The sequence below is a fragment of the Elephas maximus genome, chromosome 12, assembly GCF_024166365.1.
Source record: "Elephas maximus indicus isolate mEleMax1 chromosome 12, mEleMax1 primary haplotype, whole genome shotgun sequence".
Classification (NCBI taxonomy): Eukaryota; Metazoa; Chordata; class Mammalia; order Proboscidea; family Elephantidae; genus Elephas; species Elephas maximus.
In genome coordinates, this window is record NC_064830.1 from 41777266 (window position 1) to 41802385 (window position 25120).

Genomic DNA, 25120 nt, shown 5'->3' on the forward strand with positions numbered 1-25120 from the left:
TCCTTGTCCTTCAAATCTCAGCATAAGCTTAACCAGGAAGCCCTGCCTGACCTCTCCTTCCTGGCCGGGTGGGCCCCCTTTCTCTAGGCTCCCAAAGCACCTGAGTTCTCCTCCCTCCCTGCTCTTACCTCACTGTACTTCACCTGTCTCTCTCCAACATGACTGTGAACTCGAGGGCAGGAGCTTTCTCTTCTATCTCTGTTCATGTCTAACACAGTGCTTTGTACATGGTAGGCTTTCGATTAATGTTTACAGAGTTGGCTGAACATGGATTCAAAGGAGGATTCAGAGAAAAGTGATATGAACTGGACCCACTCTGAACCCCTTCAGTTCCAAAATTGGACTTGGGACATCAGGACATTTCTATGAGAGTGGGCCCTGGAAAGACTGCCGCTCTGCTGTGAGGTTGCTACTGAAGGATAGCAAAAGTATTTGGGTGTTGATCTGCCCTTTTATTCACTCGTTAATTTACATGACTCTTTATTCATCAACCGTTTACCTGCTCTGTGCTAGGTTCTGTGAGGTATGCAGAAGTCAATAGGTGGTTCAGTCCTCTGGGAATTTCCATGGGGACAGTAATGAGAATGCCTTACCTGTGTACAGTGCTTTTCACCATAAACCCTGACCCTGACGTGACTCCCTGTCCCTCAGAGCATCTGTGAGGTGGGCAGAGTGGGTATAACCAACGTCCCAAGTGGTCACATTGACTAGCCTGAGGTAAGGCTAGCACTCGCCTCTGTGCTAGTGTGATAGATACCTTCATACTCATTTACAGTCCATAGGGATTGGAATCTAACCAGAGCTGACTACTTTTAAAACAAAAAATCAAAACCAATTGCTGTTGAGTTGATACACTTGACTACTAAAGGTTGGTGGTTCAAATTTACCCAGTGGCATCACAGAAGAAAAGGCTGGCAATCTGCTTCTGTAAAGATTACAGCCAAGAAAACCCTGGGGAGCCGTCCTACTCTGTTTAACACATGGGGTCACCATGACTACTTTAAACCCAATCTCATTGCCAATCTCATTGCCATCGAGTCAATTCCAACTCATAATGACCCTACAGGACAGAGTAGAACTGCCCCATAGGGTTTCCAAGGGGCAGCTGTTGGATTCGAACTGACCTTTTGGTTAGCAGCCTGAGCTCTTAACCACTGCACCACCAGGGCTCCATAACTACTTTATGGGGCTAAAAAAAAACGGGCATTTCTCTAGGCCATCTGCTCTGGGCAGAGAAATACAGACATAAACACACCTAATCCATTCTGCATTTACAGGAAGGTCTACAAGGGCCAAACTGCATTTTGGGGATTAAGGATACACAGTCCCTGCTCTCAAGGAGCTCGCAGCCTTGGGGCGGGGGGTAGGGGGAGATAGACATCATCAACAGGGAACTGCAGTATAGTGTACATGTGAGAGGGACGTGTATTCTGGGTCTGGATATCCCAGGCTTGCATTTAGAGTGGAGAACGAAGCAGGGAGGCAGACGCAGAAGGACAAAACCTCTGCTCCGTGCTGCTAGTGAGGTCACGCCCAGGTATATGTTGCACCTGCTGGGCCTGGATGGGGACACCTGTTCTCTTCACCTGGTTTATTTATTTAACTGCTCTTTTCACCAGAGGGCCTTAGCAAATTTAATGGGAACTAAAGGCCTTGGAAACAAAAGTATAATAGAAGTCTTATTTTGTTCACTCAAACACAAATCATTTTAAATGCTACTCTAAACGAGGACAGCTGCCGTCAGCTCTGAGGCCACCAGTGACATTAACAGGCACAAACATAAACAGTAAGTGACATTTGGGAACTATTTCACTATTTGGTTTCCCAAACTGACACAAACATCGAGTGAGCACGTTCACTGCTTCACCACGTCTCTGGCAAGATCAAAGCTACGAAAACCCCAGCTGTAAAAAGAGCAGTCTAAGTGCAGTCTGGCTTTGGCTAAGCTTTGAGGTAGACAAAGCTTGCTCTAGTGCCCTCACACCCAACTTACACCCTCGCCCTTCCTTTATGGGGCTTCTACCACGCCCATCCTAGGCATCTGCCTGCCTCTGTTCTCTCTTTTCCACTCTGAATGACCACATCTGGGAGAAGAGCTGACGTCCTGATTATTGTTGTTGCTGTGAGTGATTTCCAGCTCATAGTGACCCTATAGGGCAGAGCAAAACTGCCCCATGGGGTTTCCAAGGCTGTAATCTTTATGGAAGCAGACTATCTTTCTCCTGCGGAGTGGCTGGTGGATTTCAACCACTGACCTTTCCATTGGAGTCAAGCCCTTAACCACTGTGCCACCAGGGCTCTGCTATCCTGATTAAAATCCGATCTGTTGCTGTCGAGTTGATTCTGACTGATAGTGACCTCACAGGACAGAGTAGAACTGTCCCATAGGGTTTCCAAGGAGCATCTGGTGGATTTGAACTGCCAACCTTTTGCTTAGCAGCCAAACTCTTAACCACTACGCCACCAGGGTTTCTGATATCCTGATTAAAGACTTTAAATCTTTAAACATTATCCAATGGGCAGAGAAAGCCATTTGGGGACAATATTTCCCCTCACTACTTGTGAATACACACATCGAACGTGAGCCCTCGCTTTGCCTCTGGGTGGAAGCAGCCCCTGGATGACACCCTTCTCCTGTGGCGACAGCAGTGTTCCTCAGTGGCTAGGTGCTCACCCTCACCTCTAAGACGAGCTGAAGGTCATCCATGTACCGCTCTTCGGTCTGGATCAGCTCGTGAATGTAGCCCTGCCTCTTCCTCTCAACTGGCTGCATGGTGTCCAGGGTTTGGAGATCAGCACACCCTACGGAAAGACAGGGTAGAGGGTTAGAATACTACTTTAGTCTTCTTTGTAGAAAACAGATGTTACCAGCAGATGGGCTGGGTCTGTAAATGTTGCCTTGCATGAAGGACACAGTTTTTAAAAGAGCATTGCTGACATCTGGGGCGCAGCAGCTCACGCGTGCTTAATGACTGCTGTTTAGTGCTCTAAAGCAGCAAACGAATGATGTAGCACTTCAACGTGGTCCTAATTTTTTTTTTCTGAGTAGTAATGACAGACCCAGGGGTTTTTAGATGTGGCCTCGATGTGGTCAAAACTGCCATCTGAACAGAGAAAACTCAGGAATGGGGGTCCCAGACCCCAGCCTCAGCTGAGCTGTGAAGAAACTATGCTATTCTCACCACCTCAAGACACTTTCCAAGTTATTAAAATGACTAAATGAATCAAACGCGCCAGACCAGCGTTTTCCAAAAGGTAAGTCATGAGTCGTAGGTAGATCAATAGAATCAATTTATATTTTTAAAATGCTGGCCAGGCCTGGCATTAAAAAATCAAAACAAAGTAAATAGAATTAAATTGAAAATAGCAGGTGCACAGCATTGGTAACCCACTTGAATAAAGCACTCCTGATTTTAGATACACTGCAGGTGTACCTAAGGCCACACGTGATTTTGAGGGACGTCACAAGCAGCCTCGCCTCAGTGTGGGAGATACCACATTCACTCTGGGTCAATTTACAGGCACACCATAGCTGAAGTGATATAATCCAAAAACTATTCAGCAAGGGGCAGAGGGCTTGCCTTATGGATAGTGACAAGAGGATACCTCAAGAAGCCCTTCCTCAGGCAAAAGGCCGAAGCAGGGAGGTACCCAGCAAGCTATGCTACAAGGCAGCAAGTGCTATGTGCTGGAAGCATGGGAGAGAGGAGACGGAGGAAGTACAGAATATCGCTTTCAGCTGAGGAAATCAGGAAGGGCTCAGGAAGAAGGTGCAGCCCTGAGTAGGGCCTTGGAGGATGAGGAATGTTCTGAGGGACCTAGACGTGTCACTGGTAGTGGGATGGAACAAAGTCATGGAGGAGAAAACGCAAGGATCAGACTGGCTGGAGTGGAGGGCTTTTAAAGAGGGTTTCTCTTTCTGATTTTCTTAGCATTTTTGTACATTTTGCATAGATCCAGGCTTACAGGTAGTTCTGTTTTTTGTTTTTTTTTTTTCTGTGTAGCCAACAGTTTTGACAAACTACTCGCACTATGAAAAGGCAATGAATGAGGCAGATTATGTGTGGTGTTACCGAGAAGAGGTCATGGTACCACTGTCATGTTCAAAATCATCATGCTTTTCTGGGGACTGCATTTCATTCTGTTCTGCCAGGGAGAACTGAGGGAATGAGTGAGCGTTTTGAATCAGTAAAGCTAATATAGATGTCTGGTTGACAAAGTTATTGGGTAGCAAGGGGAAATGTGATGGCCAGACACCAGACGTTAACGGTCTTGATCATAATAAATCCAGTGCCCCCGAGACTGTCAAGTTACCAGGGGACTGGGATGAACGCAATCAGGACAGTTTCTAAGATTACCATGCCTCTTACACTAGTGTTTTCTAAACCTTGGTCATGGAACATTCTACTTTCAAGATTTTTGCCACACCCATCTCTACTTTTATTTACTTCATTTTTTTTCTTGAAATGTTTGAGATTAAATATCTGTAAAATCATGGACTTGATGTGCTGATTATGTTTCTTCTAATAGTCACTAAAATAAACAAATAGCGATAAGATAAAAGGAGCTCATCTGGACACTGTTTTTGTACCACTGCCTTGGGCATCCTCAGGATATGTGTATTCCACTTTGGGAAACCATGGTTTACATTAAAACCCACAAGCATCAGCCTCTTTATCTGTTCAGGAAAAGTGAACATAACCAATGTTACTGAATTGAACGTGTAGAAACTGATGAATGGGTATATGTTCTGCTGTGTATATTTTCACCAAAATTAAAAAAAAAAAAGGTCTAATCTCTAAAATCTATAAGAAAATCCAACATCTCTGCAACAAAAAGACAAATAACCCAATTTAAAAATGGGCAATGGAAATGAACAGACACTTCAGCAAAGAAGACACTCAAATGGCCAACAGACACATGAGGAAATGCTCACGATATCTAGCCATCAGAGCAATGCAAATCAAAACCACAATGAGATACCATCTCACCCTGGCATTGCTGGCACGAATCAATAAAACAGAAAATACCATATGTTGGAGAGGCTGTGGGGAGACTGGAATTCTTATGCACTGCTGGTGGGAATGCAAAATGATACAACCATTTTGGAAGATGATAGGGCGCTTCCTTAGAAAGCTAGAAATAGAAATACCACATAATCCAGCAGTCCCACTCCTAAGATTATATCCTAGAGAAATAAGAGTCGTCATGCAAATAGATATATACACGCCCATGTTCAGTGTGGCATTGTTCACAATAGCAAAAAAGATGGAAGCAGCCTAGATGCCCATCAACAGATGAATGGATAAACAATCTGTGGTACCTACACACAATGGAGTATTACGCAACGCTAAAGAACAATTATGAATCTGTGAAGCATCACATAACATGGATACATCTGGAGGACATTATGCTGAGTGAAATCAGTCGCAAAAGGACAAATACTGTATGAGACCACTACTGTAAAAACTCATGAAAAAGTTTATATACAAAAAGAAACAATCTTTGATAGTTACGAGGGAGGGGAGGGACGGGGATGGAAAAACACTTAATAAAAAAAAATAAGTGGCAATTTTGGTGAAGTTGGTAAGACAGTGCACAATACTGGAAGCCAGCACAGCCTGTACAAGGCAGGGCCATGGTAGCTCCACAGACACATCCAAACTCCCTGAGGGACCAAATTGCTGGGGCGAGGGCTGGGGGCACTATGGTCTCAGGGAACATCTAGCTCAATTGGCGTAATAGAGTTTATAAAGAAAATGTTCTACATTCTACTTTGGTAAGTAGCATCTGAGGTCTTAAAAGTCTGTGAGTGGCCAGGTATCTAGGATACTCCACTGGTCTCATCCCTTCGGAAGCAAGGAAGAACGAAGAAAACTAAAGACATAAGGGAAGGATTACTCCAAAGGACTAATGGACCACATCTACCGCGGCCTCTGCCGGACTGAGTCCAGTACAACTAGATGGTGCCCAGCTATCACCACCAACTGCTCTGACAGGGATCACGATAGAGGGTCCCGGACAGAGCTGGAGAAAAATGTAGAACAAATTCCAACTCAAAAAGAAAGACCAGACTTGGCCTGACAGAGACTGGAGAAACCCTGAGAGTATGGCCTCCGCACACCCTTTCAGCTCAGTAATATGGCCACTCCTGAGGTTCACCCTTCAGCCAAAGATTGAACAGGCCCATGGAACAAAACAAGACTACATGGGCATACCAGCCCTGGGGCGGGGACTGGAAGGTACAAGGGAACAGGAAAGCTGGTAATAGGGAACCCAGGGTTGAGAAAGGAAAGTGTTGACATGTCGTGGGGTTGTTAACCAATGTCATACAACAATGTGTGTACTAACTGTTTGATGAGAAACTAGTTCTGTAAACCTTCATCTAAAGTTCAATAAAAAAAAAATAATAATAATAGGAATAACTGACACTGCTGGTGAGACTCTACTCCCCCCTCAGCCTTTGGACTCTCCTCTTGCTGGGGTGTCCTTCTGTATCTCTGCCTGTCTCCGGGCTCTCTGCTTCCCCTAAGCCAGCAAGTACCTAAACACGTTCCCAGCATCCCTGTCCTGTATGGTCAAATCAACCTGGATAATGTTACGGATTGTGCGTTTCTCTTGTAGGGTCACAGTGCATATTTGCATAGTAGGTTCGGAGAAATCCTGCATAAGGAAACCTGTTTAATTTGATTAATCCAGTGTTCCCAACACTTATTTGACCACAAACTCCCCCCTTTTTTTGCGGGGGTGGGGGTGGGGGAGTAGTATAAAACCTTTTGATGAACTAAAGAATTATGGTTTTGTGGATAGACTATACCCCTTTGCCATACTCCATACTTACTGTCTAGTACAGTAGCCATTAGCTAATTGTGGCTGGCGAGCACTTGAAATGTGACTAGTCCAAGCTGATATGTGCTGAAAGTATAAAATACACGAGGTTCTGAAGACTTAGTACAAAAAGCAATGTAAAAAAGCACATTAATAATTTTTATACTGATTACCAGGAGCCCTGGTGGCAGAGTGGTTAAGCACTCGGCTGCTAACAGAAAGGTCAGTGATTCAAACCCACCAGCTACTGTGTGGGATAAAGATGTGGTAGTCTGCCTTGGAAACCCCGTGAGGCAGTTCACTGTGCCCTATAGGGTCGCTATGTGTTGGAATCGACTCAATAGCAATGGGTTTTTGGTATATTAGATACATACTGAAATGATAACATTTCAAATATAATGGGTTAAGTAAAGCATATCGTTAAAGCTAATTCATCTTTTTTTTTTTTTAACTTTTTAAAATGTAGCTACTAGGAAATTTTAAATTACATATGGAGCTTGCATTTGTGGGCTGCACTGTATTTCCATTAAACACCTCAAGCCAGCCACTATATTTTTATACGTTCCTTCCCTACACAAAAGGCTTAATGGTTTCCTGTTATTTGCAGAAAAAAAGTCCTAACTCAGTAGCAAGCAGTTCCAGTCTCCCTAGTCCAGCCCAGCCTGCCTTTCCAGCCTCCCCTTTGACCGTACCACCTACCTTTTAGCACCCCCACCTGGCCTAGGCTGTCTTCAGGTATTGTGGGCACTTTCCTCGGCTCTGCTTTTTGCTCCTGTGTTTCTCCCGCCTGTGGCCCCCTTCTCCACACAGGGCCATCTTAACTCATCCTTCAAGGTGCAGCTCACAGGATACTACTTTGCGGGAGCCGTTCCTACCCCTCTGTCTCACTTTCCCCTAGACCTGCCTCTCCTCTGTGTTTCCACTTGGCTTACTGCAGAATTTCTACTTTTTGTGGGTCATTTCCAGATAGGTGGTGAACTAAAAACAGTAGTAATAATAATAAACTCTCACTTTCAGGAACATCTAAAAGTGCTGGAAATATGGGATTGATAAAATATATATGCTCATCTGTGCTGGTCTGCACCTGTATTTTAATACGTAACACAATCTAACTCGTAGTTAACCTGTACGTAGTTAGTGTCTGTGTCTCTCACTGGAGGTTAGGGACTATGTCTAAGCAGTTCTGTAATACAAACTTGGCACAGTGTTTTCACCACTAAAGGTCAGGAAGTGTTTGATATGTGCTAAGATATTGTGCTGGTCCTGGGCCTATGAGTCCCCAGATCTGTTTCTTACCTTTTCCCTGCAGTCTGCTGTGTTCAAGGAGGCCAGCCCTATTGGCTGTTTTTGGCTTCTGCCTAGGTTTGGCCACTGGGCAGAGGCACTGGCAGGAGACAGAAGAGTAGGAAAGGGGAAGTCGGTGTATCTCCCCACCCTTCTCTGCCTCAAAGGAGCTCTGGTGGCACAGTGGTTAAGTGCTTGGTTGCTAACTGAAAGGTCAATAGTTCAAACTCACCGGTCACTCCGCGGGAGAAAAGATATGGCAGTCTGCTTCCATAACGGCCTTGGAAACCCTAAAGGGCAGCTCTACTCTGTCCTTTAGGGCAACAATGAGTCAGCATCAACTCAAGAGCAAAGGGTTTGGTTTGTTTTCTTTGCCTGGGGCTGTTTCTAGCAGGGGGTGCAACTATCAAGTACATAAGCCAACCAAAACAAAACAAAACAAAAAACAAACCAAACCTGTTGCTGTCAATTGTGACTCATACTGACCCTACAGGACAGAGCAGAACTGCCTCATGGCGTTTCCAAGGAAAGGCTGGTGGATTCGAACTGCCGACCTTTTGGTTAGCAGCCACAACTCTTAATCGCTGCGCCACCAGGGCGCCATATAAGCCAGTCCTCACATTAAAGACTGTATTCTACTATGCAAATTACTTGTTTTCTGGTTAGACTCTGACTGATACAAACTTAAAAACAACAAAAACAGCACTGCCCGAAGCCAAAAAATGCTATCGACTTACTTGGTTTATTGCAGAATTTCTACTTTTTGTTGGCCATTTCCAGACAGGTGGTAAACTAAAATATAGTAGTAATAATAATAAACCCTCATTTTCAGGAATATCTAAAAAGTGCTGGAAATACTTGATTGGTAAAATGTATATGCTCATCTTTGCTTATAAGACAGAAAAGGAAATTCCAGGTAAAAAATGTGAAGAAAAACAGAGCGGGGGATATCATGGCTATCCTGGGTGGGGAAGGTGGAGCTCAGTCCTAGTGACTACGGTCGGGGTTTTAATGCCGACACAGGGACTAGAGATGGGGTCCTGGTGCCACAATGGCAGAGAACTGGGACTGAGATACTGCAAAAAGGCCTCAAAGGCTGTGTCCTTAGTACAGAGCGGACTAGGAAAAAAATCCTCCCACAAGTACAGTAAGATGATAAGAAAGTTTTTCTCTCTGCTGGATAAAGAATGGAAATGCTGGGGTTGCACCGCACACAAATTTTGGAGTCCAAGAATTCCTGAACTGATAAGTCAAGGCAAAGATTGGTCCCTGGATGGTGAAACCCTCAGGCTGCTTTGCCAAAGAAAATGTACAACTGGTTTGGAGAGTCATGCTCACAACCCTGGTTCCATAGGATTTCCATGGAAACCTAAGTTTCACTAAAGATGAACTAAAAGTAAAAATTACAAAAAACAAGGAGCAAATCCACCATAAATAAAAAACAAGGATTAGAACCTCAAGAACATAAGATAATGAGAATAAAATCCAAAAGGAGATATAAAATAAGTATGTTTAATATGTACTCAGGCGCTCTGGTGTCGCAATGGCTAAGCGTTCAGCTGCTAACTAAGAGGTTGGCAGTTCGAATCTACCAGGTACTCCTTGGAAACCCTATGGGGCTGTTGTACTGTGTCCTATAGGGTCTCTATGAGAAGAACTGACTCAACGGCAATGGGTTTGGTTTTTGATTATGCATGCAAAAAGTATGTTAAAAGATGGCACAGGAGGAATGGGCAATGTTTAGTTCTATTATATCCAAGGTTGCCAGGAGTCGGAGGTGACTCAACAGCAATTAAAAAATGTTTAAATTATTAAATACATATATGAAGGCCTTAAAACTGTAAGTAGAAAGTAAGAGTCTATAAAGAAACAGAATAGGCAGATTGAAAAAAAAAAAAAAAAGACAAATATCATCATGGAAATAATAAATTAACAGATTAAGTAGAAGATTAAGATTAAATATATCAGAGGAAATAACTAATAAGCCTGAAAACAGATCTGAAGAAATTACTTAGAATGCAGTACAGAAAGACAGATGCAAAACATACAATGGAGGTTAACGGACATGGAGAACAGAATGACAAAGTCCAACATATATCTAATGGAAGTTTAAGTGGGGAGAATGGAAAGAATGGGGAGAGGTAATATAGAGAATTATGGCTGAGAATTTTCTAGAACTGGTGAAAGATGTGACTCCTTAGATTCAAGAGAAATAAGGATTCCTGATTGGGAAAAAATAAAAATGAATCCGTATCTAGACTGCAGAACACAAAGCAGGAAAAGAAATTATTAAAACAGAGAAACAAAAAAGTAGGATATCTACACAGGAACAACTAGACTGGCTGCATACAATCAATATGAAGACAGAGGGCAGAAGACAATGGACTACATTCAAGGTGTTGAGAAAATATCCTCCAACTCAAATGTCAGCTCCAAGAGGGCAAGAATTTTTGTCTGTTTATAATCTGCTATACCCCCAGTGCCTGACACATGGTAGGTTTTCAATACACATTATGGGATACGCTCAGATTAACACTGAGCTGCAGGAAATGGGACATCAACATTAACTATAGGCGGTGGGAGAAAATGATGAAAAATTCCTGGCAGATAGGTTCTTTCTGGTAGACAGGAGGAATGGGAAAGAAAGAAAATGAAAGATCATGGCTACTATCAGGTCATAAGTTCCAGAGGAAAAAACCATACTTGTGGGAGGATGTTGAGACTGATAAACAAGTTACAAGTAATAGTTAAGAAAAGCTTGTGTCCCACCACAATTGGGAACGACCATTCTGTTCAAGAACAAGAAGAAAAAAGAGAGACACTTAAGAAAGGAGAAGAGAGAAAGATCTGGGAAGATTCCAAAAGGTGAAGAACAGAAGACAATCTGTGATGACTAAATACAAAGAGGGCTTGTTTGGATTATGTCATAAAGTCCAGAAAAGTCCTTGCCCATTCTGAGAAGAGCAACACCATTGAACAATGCTATTCTTTGTATGACCAAATTAGACAGGCAGAGTATAACATAATGGTTCTCAGTCTCACTGTCTTTAAGCTCAGTGAAAAGACTAGATTTTAACAGGAAATCCAGATGGCTAAACTGTGTGTATTTTCAGAAGGCTGCCTTTGATACTGAAGTTTTATCAGGGCACTAGAAGTCTACTAGGTATTTTATTTCGTAAAAGAATAGCCTTGGCAAACATTTACTGAGTACCAAGTACATGCCAGGTACCATGAAGCCATGGAAATTTGTGATTTTTTTTTTTTTGAAATTTAATTCCTAAACAATTTTGTAAATTCGTTTGTTTTGATGCCTGTCAAGTTCTGCATCATCAGGTGCTATGTTGGTAGTTTAAACAGAAGAAGTTCACGTGTGTTCTACTGCTGTAGGCCATTAGGAGCCAAAATATTCGGTCATCGGAAAATAGAAGTATTCTACAACGTCCGAAAGCAACTCCGTTGATCAATGCAAGTGGATAAAGAAAAATGTTATTGGTCTTATTTTTATTTCTGAGTCTACAGGAAAAGGTTATAAGCCTAAAAGACGGCAAAGACCTCCCAACGGTAGACAGATGTGCAGACTTCTTCCTCTTAAAATTGAAAGCAGTTAATATTTCAGGCTAATATTTATATCACCTTCTGGCCCATCAGAGTTATGTCGCTGATTTAACTGAGGGAATTAACGTGTTAATCAGAATGTAGAATATTAGGAAGAGATATCATGTAACAGTAGTTTGTTTGTCCAATACAGGCCTTCCAAGCTTAATGAGAAAAAGAGCTCTTACCAACATGTGTACAATGCTCTCCAACCTCTGATCAATCTCCTGAATAACTGATACAACTATGACCTCTACTATATAAGTATATAGAGAATCTGAAGGTTGGTGCTTAAGTATCTTACCACAGAATTTAGAGCTACCAAGTCCCTAAAATCAAGGTCTCTTGACTCAAGTCTTACACTCTGAAATGCCAGGCCACCTTAAATGGTACTTATGCTGCAATCCTATTTGAGGCAAAACACTGAGGACAGCGTGTATAAACCTGGTCTGGTATTACACTTGCTGAACTGAATTCTAGAGGAAAAAAGGGCTTTAAGATACTCTGAATGCCAAATTGCTCAAAAGTCCTGAAAAGTCAATAGGGTTTGTATTATCCTTTAACGCTTTTATGTCTAAATGATGTGACTGGCACCTTATATCTTACAAACCCTTCCAGTCTGTTGCACATGTACTTAGTACCTGTATCTAATAGCCAATTTCAAAGTGCCCGATTATTACAGACTTGGGGCAATAGGGGTTTCCTATGCATGTACATTTTTCCTCAGTGTTACTAAACAGCCTGCTATAACCTGAATCTTCTCCAGTGGTAAGATCAAAAAGCCCATATTTTCAATTTGTTTATGACTACATAGGAGCCCTGGTGGTATAGTGGTTAAGCGCTCAGGTGCTAACCAAAAGGTCGGCAGTTTGAATCCACCAGCCACTCCTTTGAAACCCTATGGGATAGTTCTACTCTGTCCTATAGGGTCACTATGAATCGGAATCGACGCAACGGCAACAGGTAACAGGTATGACTATATAATTGGATGCTTTGCCCCAGGCTGCTGGATTGAGGATGCACTAATTCTATAGCACTGCCTGACTCTGGTTTCATGGTGGCTAAAAGATGACAACTGGGGGCACAGGGATCACAGTGGCAGTTGTCCCTAGTACCTTGTGCTATAACTTGACCCTGGATTCATTTAGAACAGTTAATTCTCTTTAGCCTCTTTTCATTTCTACCTAAGTGATGGCTGATCTGCATTTGTGGTTTGGAGTAACAGCAGCTCCTGGTTAATGAAGAGCAGCATTGAGTGTGGTCAAGAGCATGAGCTTTGGAGTCAGGTCTGGACTTGAGTCCCAGCTCCACCACTTACTAACCCCAATACCCACACACAGAAAATGCTTAGTGCATTGCTTGGTATACAGCAAATGCTTCATAAATGCTAGCTGGACATTGAGATCCCTTTGCCATTGAGTTCACTCCGACCCGTAGTGACCCTATAAGACAGAGCAGAACTGCCCCATAGGGTTTCCAAGGTTGTAATCTTTATGGAAGCACTGTCACATCTCTCTCCTGCAGAGCGGCTAGTAGGTTCAAACCACCAACCTTTCTGTTAGCAACTGAGTGCTTTAAACATTGCGCCACCAGGATTCTATGATCTTACAACTGGGGAAGATTAGGAATATAGCAGGCTAATCAGTAACACCAAGGAAAAATATAGGATACCCCTATTGCCCTAAGACCACTGTAATGATCAGTGTACTGGATATGAACAGGCACTTTGAGACAGTGCTTCGTAAACGCCTCTCATCTGCAAGGTGGGTATTACTCTCCTCATACAGAAGAGGCTAAGGATCAGGGGTGTGAGCTGGTAGAATCAGATGCAAAGCAACCTTCCCACCACACTCATCACTCTCTTTGAAAGACCAAGTGGTTCTGCCTTTTGACCATGGCATTAAAACATCTATCTTTAAGCATGTCTTTAGTAATTTGTTCTTGTTTAAAACAAAGTTTAAAAAGTGATTATGAAGACAAATAACCCAATCCAAAAATGGGCAAAGAACTTGAATAGACATTTCTCCAAAGAAGATATACAGATGGCCAACAAGCACAAAACAAGATTCTCACCATGATTAGCCATCAGGGAAATGCAAATAAAAACTACAATGAGATGCCACTTCATACCCACTAGGGTGACTATAATAAAACAAACAAACAAGCAAACAAACAAACAGATGAGAAAGAGAACAGGTGTTGCAAAGGATGTGAAGAAATCAGAACCCTCACCTGTTGCTGATAGGAATGTAAACCGGTGCAGCCACTTTGGAGGACAGTTTGGCAGTTCCTCAAAAAGTTAAACACAGAATTACCTTTTGCCCCAGCAATTCCACTCTTGGGTATATAAAAAAAAAAAAACCACCAAAAATATCCACTGCTGCTGAGTCGATTCCGATTTACAGCAACCCTACAGACGGAGTAGAGCTGCCCCATAGGGTTTCCAATCCTTACAGAAGCAGACTGCCACATCTTTCTCCCGCAGAGCACCTGGTGGGTTTGAACTGCCAACCTTTTGGTTAGCAACCAGCACTTAAGCACTGTGCCACCAGGGCTCCGATCCTGGGTATATGCCCAAGAAAATGAACACATGTGCCCAAACAAAAACTCAGACATGAATGTTTATAACAGCATTATTCCTAATAGCAAAAGGCAGAAACAACCCAAATGGCCCTCAACTGATGCACAGACACAATGGGCTATATTCATACAATGAAAATTATTTGGCCAAAGAAAAGAATAAAGTACTGATATGTGACACAACATGAATGCACCTTGAAAACATTATGCAAGTGAGATAAGCCAATTACAAAAGACCACATGATTCCTTTATATGAAATGTCCAGAATGTGCAAACATATGGAGGCAGAAAGTAGATTAGTGGTTGCCCAGGGCTGGGGGTGGGTGGTGAGGGAGGGATGAAGGATAGGAGGGTGATAGCTAAACGGTACAGGATTTCTTTTTGAGATGATAAAAAGTGATTGTGGTGGTGGTTACACAACTTTGTGAATATACTAAAAAATACTGAACTGCACATTTTAAATGCCTCAGATAGTTTTCTGGGGCCTGAGCAAATTACGGCACCACAATATTATGTGCCAAAGTCAGGGTATTTGTGGCCAGTCATGTCCAGCTTTGCTTAAATGGGGGGGGGGGGTGACTTGGATGGCATGTGAGTTATATCCTGATGGCCAACCTATCTGCTACAAAAAAAAAGTGATTATGCTCAGCTTTATCCTTCTGGATACTATCCTTACAGATTCTCATCCTTGTTCATTATATTTTACCTTTGTTAACAGTCCTCTCTTCCCCCTCCTGTGTGTCCTGTTCCATAGAGAAAATGCTGTGCAGTCTCTGATTTTTCTCTTCTTTTCACTGCTGAGAGTAATAGTTGTACTCCAGAATGTTGCTCGTTTTTACAAAAATGGTGGCAATATTAGAGCAGTAGTGTAGTGGTTAAAATATGGACCCTGGAGCCAGACCACTTGAGTTTGAACCCAGCTCTACCACTTACTAGCTGCGTAACTTTGGACAAGTAACCTCTCTGTTTTAATTTCCGTATCTGTAAAAAGATAATAACGAAGTAATACATTCAAGGACCTTAGAACAGTATGTAGCACTCAATAAACTTTAGTTGTTATCGTCAAGAGTAAGTTACCCATTACTCTTGAGTAGTTGTCCCTTTTGAAGTTTTGGCATCAGCCTCTTAACTTTATGAAATATTTTTTACAGTCAAGGCCAAGCATTCAGGCTTTTACTACTACCTTTCTTAGAAGAGTCCCATTACTTCTCCACTGCCAAATTAATTCACAGGATTTTTTTCTTGTCTCCCATGTGTCTATCATGAAATGCTGAAGGAGCCACTATAATAGCCTGGACCACCTTTAGCAAAGTCACTCAACAGAAGATTCACACATTCACCATATGCACAAATACTTACAAGGTATCTTTTTACTACAGCCGAAGTATTTTGCACAGGACTGAGGAAGACAACAAAGTAAGCAGGACCACTTGGAAGGAAACTAAAGAAAGATGATAAATAACAAAGCAGAACAAGACGGATGAAGCAGCCCAAGTACAATGGGGATTCACAGGAAGAAGCCGTCACACCTGCTTTGAACCTAGAAAATGACTGTTCCCCAGGACAAGGCCCTCTCTGCTGCTCCATAAACCTCTTTGGGATTTCTTGCTATGGTGAAAAACACTGTAAGAAATTCTTAACCCAAAACATGGCCCACACCACTGACGCATAAACACTGTAGGAACCAGGGCCTTCACAAATGCTGTGGGCCAGCTCTTGGCCAGGACAGAGACCTCATGCCAGCCCTTGCCATCTCTTAGATTGCACCAGCTACTTTTCTGAGGCCTAAGCAGATTATGGCACCATAGTATCTTGTGCCAAAGTTAGCATATTTGCAGCCAGTCATGTCCAGCTTTGTGTCTCATCCTTACAATCCTCAACCCCAAAGGGCAGCACCTGCCATCTCTCCATCCTTATTTCTTCCCTTTATTGACCCCTTTCCCCAATTCTTTTCATTATAAACAGTCCCCTATATCCTCAACTTTTTAACTGCATGGTTTAAAATCAGGAAAGGTGTGCACCAAGGTTGTAACCTTTCACCATATTCAATCTGTATGCTGAGCAAACAATCTGAGAAACTGGACTGTATGAAGCAGAACATGGCATCGGGGTTGCAGGAAGACTCATCAACAACCTGCGATATGCAGATGACACAACCTTGCTCGCTGAAAGTAAAGAAGGCTTGAAGCACTCACTCATGAATATCCAAGACCACAGCCTTCAGTGTGGTTACACCTCAATATAAAGAAAACAAAAATCCTCACAACTGGACCAATAAGTAACATTTTGATAAACGGAGAAAAGATTGAAGTTGTCAAGGATTTCATTTTACTTGGATCCACAATCAACGCCCACAGAAGTAGCAGTCAAGAAATAGAACAAAGTATTGCATTGGGAAAATCTGCTGCAGAAGACCTCTTTAAAATGTTCAAAAGCAAAGATGTCACATCGAGGACTAAGGTGTGCCTGACCCAAGCCATGGTATTTTCAATCACCTCATATGCATACAAAAGCTGGACAATGAATAAGGAAGACCGAAGGAGAACTGATACATTTGGATTATGGTGCTGGCGAAGAATATTGACTATACCGTAGACTGCCAGAAGAACGAACAAATCTGTCTTGGAAGAAGTACAGCCAGAATGCTCCTTAGCAGCGAGGATAGGGAGACTTGATCTCATATACTTTGGACATGTTATCAGGAGGGATCAGTCCTTGGGGAAGGATATCAGACTTGGTAAAGTAGAGTGTCAGCAAAAAAGAAGACCCTCAATGAGATGGACTGACACAGTGGCTGCTAAAAGTGGGCTCAAACCCAGCAATGATTACGCGGATGGCATAGGACGAGGCAGTGTTTCATTCTGTTGTGCATAGTGTCGCTATGAAGTATAAACTGACTTTATGGCATCTAACAACAACATCCTCAACCTCTTCAGAGAGTATGACCTAGACTCGCTCCTGCTTTCCCCAGGAAGGCTGCTCACTCCCCTCCCCTACCAACATGCCAAATATCAAGTGCCAGAGGGAAGGAGTTGGCATCCTTTTGGTTTCCCATCGACACTTTCAGGCCATTACTCTTCTACATTCATGTAAAAGAACATTTTTTTCCTGAGGCTGTTGCTGTTAATCCATACTACCCACCAACCCTTCATTGCTATTATCTTCCAACCATTATCTTCTACCAGTGTCCCCTTCCCTTCTTCAACGCAAACTCGAGACCCAGCTCATGGTGGTTTTGCTAACTTTTAACTCCTGCCCTAACCAATCAAAAATTATTTTATACGTCAATCCAATAATCAAGTTTAGCAATTCCTAGGGAATGCTCTGGAATTCCAGGGATCCTGCCCCCTATTCAGAAACTCTGGTGGCGTAGTGGTTAAGAGTTTGGCTGCTAACCAAAAGGCCGGCAGTTTGAATCCACTAGCCACTCCTTGAAACCCCATGGGGCAGTTCTACTCTGTCCTATAGGGTCACTGTGAGTTGGAATCAACTTGATGGCAATGGGTGTGGTTTGGTTTTTGGTTTGACCCCTACACAACAACCCTCAGGACCACATTGTGGAATCTTGTCATTAACCAATTCTCCATCTTTGACATCTTAAACTACAATATTATATTATTCTACTTTTTGACCACAAGATGCTTTCTCAAGACCTCATTTTATTATTAACTGTGTATGGGCCTGATTCCCTCTTTCAAGAATTCTTCTCATTATAGCCTCTATCCATCAGCTGGAGTAGGGACTCAAGTTGAGTCATTTATCATTTCTGGTCTACTCTCTTTGCTTCAATGACACAACAATCTCTTTATTCTCTTAGCCCCATCTGCTTCCTGTCTCCATAGATTTCTTTTACTATTCAAACCATAACTGCTGATATCCTCAGGGATCTGACTTTCCTACTCTACCTTCTCCCAAAATAATCTCATCTGCTTTGTTTCAACAACTACCAATACCCATGTCATTCCACCTCCCCATGTACACCTGATAGCTTGATTAAATCGGACTACCTGCTGGACAATTCTATCTACATGCCCTATAGGTACATTGTAGTCAAAACTAAACTCATCTTCTTCCCCCAACTCCTATTCTCTACTGCGGCTGGTGGCACTGGTATACTATCCTGTCACCCAAGGCATACACCTGGGAATCAAATTGACTCTTCCACGTACCCTCACATTCCATCAATCCCCAACTCCTGCCAATTTCCCCTCGCAATTTTTAACTGTTTCATTTCTCTTTTTTTCCACCTTCGCTGCATAACAGAATCACCTGGGGAGCTTTGACAAATACCCTGACCACACTGAAGACCATTTCAATTAGGACAGAGACATCAATGATTTTTAAATCTTCCCAGGCAATTCCAGTGCACATCTTCACTCTTCCTGGCTTTGCACTTCCACTCTAGCAATACTGAAATACTTTTAATCAATCATACCTGTCCCCAACCTAGACTGTTGCTTGTCTTATCACTCTCCACCATCCCCCACACCCCTATTTGGTCTATTCCGACTTATCACATGGACCTGGTAGTAGCCTCCTGCAAGAAGTCTTCTCTAATTTGCCCACTGATGGTTGAATTACGTACTCCTCTTCTGTTCTTCCTTGGTGCCCTGTAAATCTCTTAACACTTTGGCTAGCATGCTGTTTTATAAATCAATGTATGGGCCTCATCATCTCCCTTAGCAATATGCTACCTGGGGCCAGGACCGGCTGACTCTAACTCATTTTTGTATCCCCAGAATCTAGCGCTGTGATTGGCATTATGTAAATACACAATACCATGTTAATTGAATGACTTCCCAGAGCCAAGGAAAGGCTTTTTGGAAAGAGTTTTTACCCACTTTGGAAAGAGGTCTGAATGAACAGGTTGGAGTTTGAACCATATTTTGATTACTTCATTTGATTTTGATTACCAATTTCATTACTTAAGAATAATATTCTGCTTAACTCTGGTGTCCCCAAGCATTCACTGCAGCTTCTGCTATATTCTTATTTTGTACTTACTCTACATTTGCAATAAGGGTGAATTTCTAGGCTCTTTCCATTTTTTTAAGAAGAAAGTTGGGTAAAAATTGTTAATAGTGTAATAGTCTAGTATTATCCTAGATTACATTTTTCTTTAGTTTTGTGAGCAATAACATATTACAATCAAAACTTCTTTCATTTGTGAGATATATATGATTATCTTGGATCAAATTATCTCCATCTTAACCACTTGAAACTTTCTCTTGCTCTCTGTAATATAAAACAATTTGCTGGCCTATACCCAGAGACTACGATTAAGGAAAAATCAAAGACATTCAACCACAACTACATATAAAACCAAAAACTCATTGCCGTTGAGTCGATTCTGACTCATAGTGACCCTACAGGACAGGGTAAAAGTCCCCCACGGGGTTTACGAGGCTGTAAATCATTACAGAAGCAGACTGTCACATCATTCCTTCCCAGAGCTGCCAACCTTTCAGTTGGCAGCTGAATGCTTAACCACTGTGCCACCAGGGCTCCTCTGCTACACATACGCAATTAAAAATGTTTTAAAGGATGCTTCAAAAGAAATACACAATACAAATAATGTAGTTTTGTGTCCTTTTAATAAACATACTTGCATAGTTATATTACAATTTTGTAAAAATAAAAACAAATTACCTCATGCCAAGCGTGCCCAGCATTTGCACAATCTCAGTACTTTGATAACTAGTTTTCAAGACACACAAAATAAAATTTTAAGGCAAAAAACAGCACTTTGCAACAATTTAATAATTTATTACATTACAGTAGCATCATAGCAGCATCCAATAATGCCACTTTAGGCAAGAGTCTCTCAGCATTTCCATTATAGATCCTATTTACAAGAATTTGTAACTTGGTAAAATTCACTCTAAGAAAACTTGGCAAATAAAGCTTTGGACTGGAATTGGCAGCTTTCTCTACTTTTCCTCCTCCCGGTTTCTTTGTTTTATACTACCAGTCTTCATATTGTATTTTAAACATTAAAATAACACTTAAACATTTTTTTTAAATAGTTGTATTTTTTAAAATGACTTTTTAAGATAAAGCATTAGAGAAACTATACAACATATAGGGTTGATTTAATATTTCAAATTTTCTAAAAATCAGCTTTGGTTTTAGAACTAATTTTTTTCATTGCTGGAAAAACCCATCAGATTTAACCATGTACTTTAAAAAGAACTATACATATACGGCAATTTTTAAATAGGTATTTTGGTTCTTTACCTCTTACGGGGTTAAGATTTAATCAGCTGTGCTCCCATTTTAAAATTCTGTGTTCCTGATGTACTCATTCACGCTAATGTGGCTGCCTAAGCAAACTTAAAGCTGTCTCTCATACTGAATGAGAAAAGAACAAGTATGTGGCTTCAATATGAGGTACTGCAAAGGACTGCATGCACTTTTACGAAGGACTTAGGTTACTTTATGTCGTACAATTTCCTTTATTTTTAGCTTTCTCTCAAATATATGACATAATACCTACACGAAGGGTGGTAGGTATTTCAGTACACACAGTAAATCTATTTTCCAGATTGACATTCAGCATAAATATGCTGGTACGTGATTTAATCCATAGATACCTGATTAACATAGTATGTCCAAATTGATTACAGATGCCAAACTCTACCTGAATGTCATTCCGAATAATCTATATCTATCAGTGTAAAGTGAAACGATTTCAGCTATAAAAGTACCTTTGAAATAATCAGTGTATTAGGTAAGTCCACATTCAAAATTAAAAGAAAAAAGGTTATATCAAACCATGTGGCTAATTAACAGTGTTCTGATGTCTAATCTCAGGGTTTAAAATGGATTTAAAGTAACTGCCGTTAATCTGAACTAGAGGGTGCAAAAGCAGAAAGTTCAGAACATATGAGGCAAGATTGGGTAATTGCACAATTTGGAAGAGTCAGTTGAATTCACAAGGACCCAATTTAGCACTGTCTCCTTCAGTGACTGCAGGTAAATCTGTTATTCCACTGTAAATGGTATTATTGCTCTCCTATTAACGTCATCTTTTATAAATGACGCCAAGTGCCATAAGTTGAGGCGGTCCAATGACTAGAAATCTCCACCCAAGGGAGTACACATCCGTCCCAATGATGTGAAGTGCTTTTGCAACACAGACATTTGAACTTTGTGATGTTTTAACTAAACTGTTGATTCTTTCTCAAGTGTCATGAAGTTACGATTTAGGCAAAGTATGGCTGAAGTAACAATCCATTCATAATGTGTAGGCACATTAACATAAATATTGCACAAAATATGCCTCTAACTTAAAGTTGGAGGCATAAAAACATATTTCACTCTTCTTAAAGAAGTCTGTGAGGAAATAAGACTGATTGTATGTACACTTTTCCTGATAATACTTTGACATTCATGAACAGTAGATTGCACTGCAGTTTGTAAACATTTTAAATTGCATAAACTTCTCTTATTTTCAAATAAAGTTTAATACTGTCCACTAAAACTCCTTTTTGTTTCAGCTAAGTACACTATATATTTATTCATTTATAATAATGTGTACTACATCTTTAATGTGTTTTCCATTCAAGAAAATGAAGTAAAATCCTATGTCAAAGTTGCCAATGTAGTTGAAGAACAGGTATTAGCCAGAGAACTCTGGATGATAAAATCAATCTTCCAGCCTAAAGAGTCTTCGTGGACAGAGTGGAATGCCCACTTTCACAGCATTTTCCTTGCTGCAAATGCATTCTTGACTAGAGTCTGTATGCCTGCTTCAGGGGGACTTAAACTCTTCAAGAATTCCTTTTGATTTCTACTAAATACATTAAGAAGAATGTCAAGCAATGTCCTTTGTTACCTGGGACATATAGTCACCTGATGAGAATATAAAATAGGTAACGTGAATTCTGACTTTAAGCTGTATTATACACTGTTCTGTCTAAGCTAAGGAAGCTTTCACACCTCACCACCAACCGTGGGAGCCTTTCATTCCACAAAATATCAGCCAGTTTTGGTCGTCAATGAAGAATTAGCATGTGACAGCTGCTGCCCAGAATGCAGTCTCTTCGTTAGTCCAGAGCACTGAGACCCTCGGGGAGGCAGCACAGCACAGGCACACTCTCCGACAGTCCAAAGAGACTGAACTGCCCACTCTGACACACACGTGCCAGGGCAGGTCACTTTCCTCTTCTGTGAGATAAGAAAAGCTCCCAAAACATGTTGGTGCTCTTGACCCCCAAACCACAGAAAATAGAGAAAAGGTTATTTCTAGTTCTTGCCCTTGAAACAAATCTAAATATTGGTACTCACAGTGGCTTATTAGAAAGTAATAAACAGCATGTATTTGGGGTAAATCATGTATGGAGCCAATTAAGAGTTCACTGTGATTAGGATTAGATCAAACATAATAGCAAAACATGAGCAAATTTCATCTGAATTCTGTAATGAATATACACGTTGCAATAACGTTAGAAAAGCACAGCAGCCCATTCCAAACCAGCAAGCATAGCTTGTGCAAATAGTGGGTCTTTGTGTGTTTGAACTCCCACCATGTAAGGGCAAACTCAATACGCATGCTAATGACCTACAATTACCAAATAAAAAGGAGAAAAATGCTAAAGGGCGCCAGAGCGAACAGCAGGGAAAGCCACACAAAGACCCACTATCCTTTAACTTGTTACAAGTAAATTTTCACTGTAAACTAGAAACACAAAGAAATAATCACAAGTGGCTCTAACATCCGACGGAAGTAAACGAATTGTGTAGGAGATATTGGGTCAGGGCTGCCTGCCCTGCCTCCACGCTAGAGTCAAACTTGGATAGTGGGTCTCTGGGGTGCTTTCACACTGGAAGACAACATGGGTCCTAAAAAAAGAAAAATGAGGAATAAAATGAACATAATGTAAATTAAGTAGATGAAAAAAAAAACCTGACTAGTAATAACATGCAATAAGGAATTACTAAAGGCAAGAAAGCAACACCAACTAAACAAATTGGTCTGCTGAAATTCTCAACCTTTAAAAATTGTTCTAATTATATAATGAAATGAATATTTAGAGGGCCCAAGAACCACATATGATAATTTAAAATTTAACCAGCTTCACTGACTCATACAAAGATTACCAACAGCTGATTCATTTCTAAAGCTCTAGTTGGTACAACAAAAGATCTCAGCTCAATTCCCAACTTTGAGGATTAAGCATTTTCTGAACCAAAGCCTCTGTTAAAGTTATAGGTTCATATAAAGTTAATCTGAGTGAATTTCATAGCTGCCAATACAATCAACTCTATTCTTCAACTTTTTCATTCTCGTTGAAAGCAATTATGACTCTTCAATTTTTGATGAGTAAATATTTCAAGTAAACAAAATCGGTACTCCTTGCTCTCCCAGGTGATTTAAATAATTGCTTTATATAAACAATTAACGTTCTCAGAGAAATCTATTTGACAATTGTTCTCAGAATCATAGAATTGAGAGATCTTTTATTCTAGGATGGATGACAAATCTTTGGTCATTATTTAGGCAAAACAATACTCAGTCTTCAGATATGATCAAACTAATTAAACACACATACACACACACCCCAGCAAAAAACAAGGTCATAAGTATGTTTTTGGTAATAGTTTTATAACAAAGAGAAGTTTGAAACTACTCCTATTTTGAAATAACCTTTTGAACATTCTATTTCTTCAGTGTGCAATATGTAAAACAATCTTGCAAAAAACTGGTTATTTCTTTCCCACTACCCTCCGGCCCCCATCTCAACACTTGCCTTTCCGACCAACTGTTAAAATTTATCCTTCAGGCTTCCATTCAAATACCCTCTGTGAAGTCTTCCCCAACAGGCCCTTCTTTTCCCAGTTGGACTTGGGGGCTCTTTCCCCAATATGTATTTGTCTACCTCCACTGTAACAACTGTATTTATCTGAATATCTGTTCCCTCCTGGACTCCAAAGCTACTTCAGAGCAGAGGCTGTCTTTTTATCTTTGCATTCTTAATACTCAGTACTAAGTACACAGAAGACACTCAAAGAATACTTACCAAACGAATAAATTTCTTAATGGTGGCAGAAACGTTAACATAAAATCCAAAATACTATAGAAGGTAAAATCTGAAGTATGTGGGGAACTTTGTTGCTTTAAAATCATTGTGTGGGTCAGTAATGACCCAAAGACTGCTTTCCCTTTTCTATTTATTTCTAAGTTTCAATACTGCCATTTCCTTGTTTTACTTCAGGAATGGCTTGAAATTGGCTGGTCTTCCTATCAGAGCTGTGCTATCCAATATGACAGCCACTGGCTACAGTGGCTATTTATATTTAAATGAATTAAAATTAAACATAATTCAAAACTGAGTTTCTCAGTCACATTAGCCACCCTTCAAGGGCTCAAAAGCTACATGTGGTTAGTGAAGATACAGACCATATCCCTCACTGCAGAAGGTTCTATTGGATAGCTGTTTAGTGTGGGTACCTCATCTAGGAGGACGACTGAGGCTCCCTGCCAGTTCTACCCACACTAAAATGGCAGATAAAGCATTCTTTGTCCAAAAGTAACTTCCATGGCAAATGTATCTTGGGGTAACTACTGTAATTCATGTTTACATTTTCTGTAACATCTATGTATCAAATGTTTATTGATAACCTACTATGTTATTTCTTTTAAAAATAAAAAGATATCACTCAATTACCTTTATGAGTAGGTTACTTTCCTAGGAGGCTTTTACTGTCTTGAAGGGGATTTCTCTAGAATAGTGACTTTTAAATTATCCCCAGAGGGGAACTTGAAAGGACTGTCATAGAAGAAGCAAAGAAAAGGAAGGGAAACCCTCAGAGCATGGTCCTTGCTGTCCT

General features: G+C 41.0%; 1 protein-coding gene across 8 annotated transcripts in view; it reads right to left on the reverse strand.

Annotated features, from left to right (window-relative positions):
* The window catches only part of ITSN2 (intersectin 2), a 198015-nt gene that overhangs the window by 35834 nt on the left and 137061 nt on the right, over positions 1-25120 (reverse strand). For 7 of the 8 annotated variants that reach the window (XR_007519542.1, XM_049902732.1, XM_049902733.1 and 4 more), the window contains one exon: positions 2681-2802. Coding sequence is in view for 7 of the 8 variants with exons in the window: in XM_049902732.1 (XP_049758689.1) it covers positions 2681-2802 (122 nt within the window). In the remaining variant the exon portion in view is untranslated. Of the gene's footprint in view, positions 1-2680; positions 2803-21316; positions 23132-25120 lie in introns of those variants that run through there. The other variant, XM_049902737.1, reaches the window with a different exon arrangement.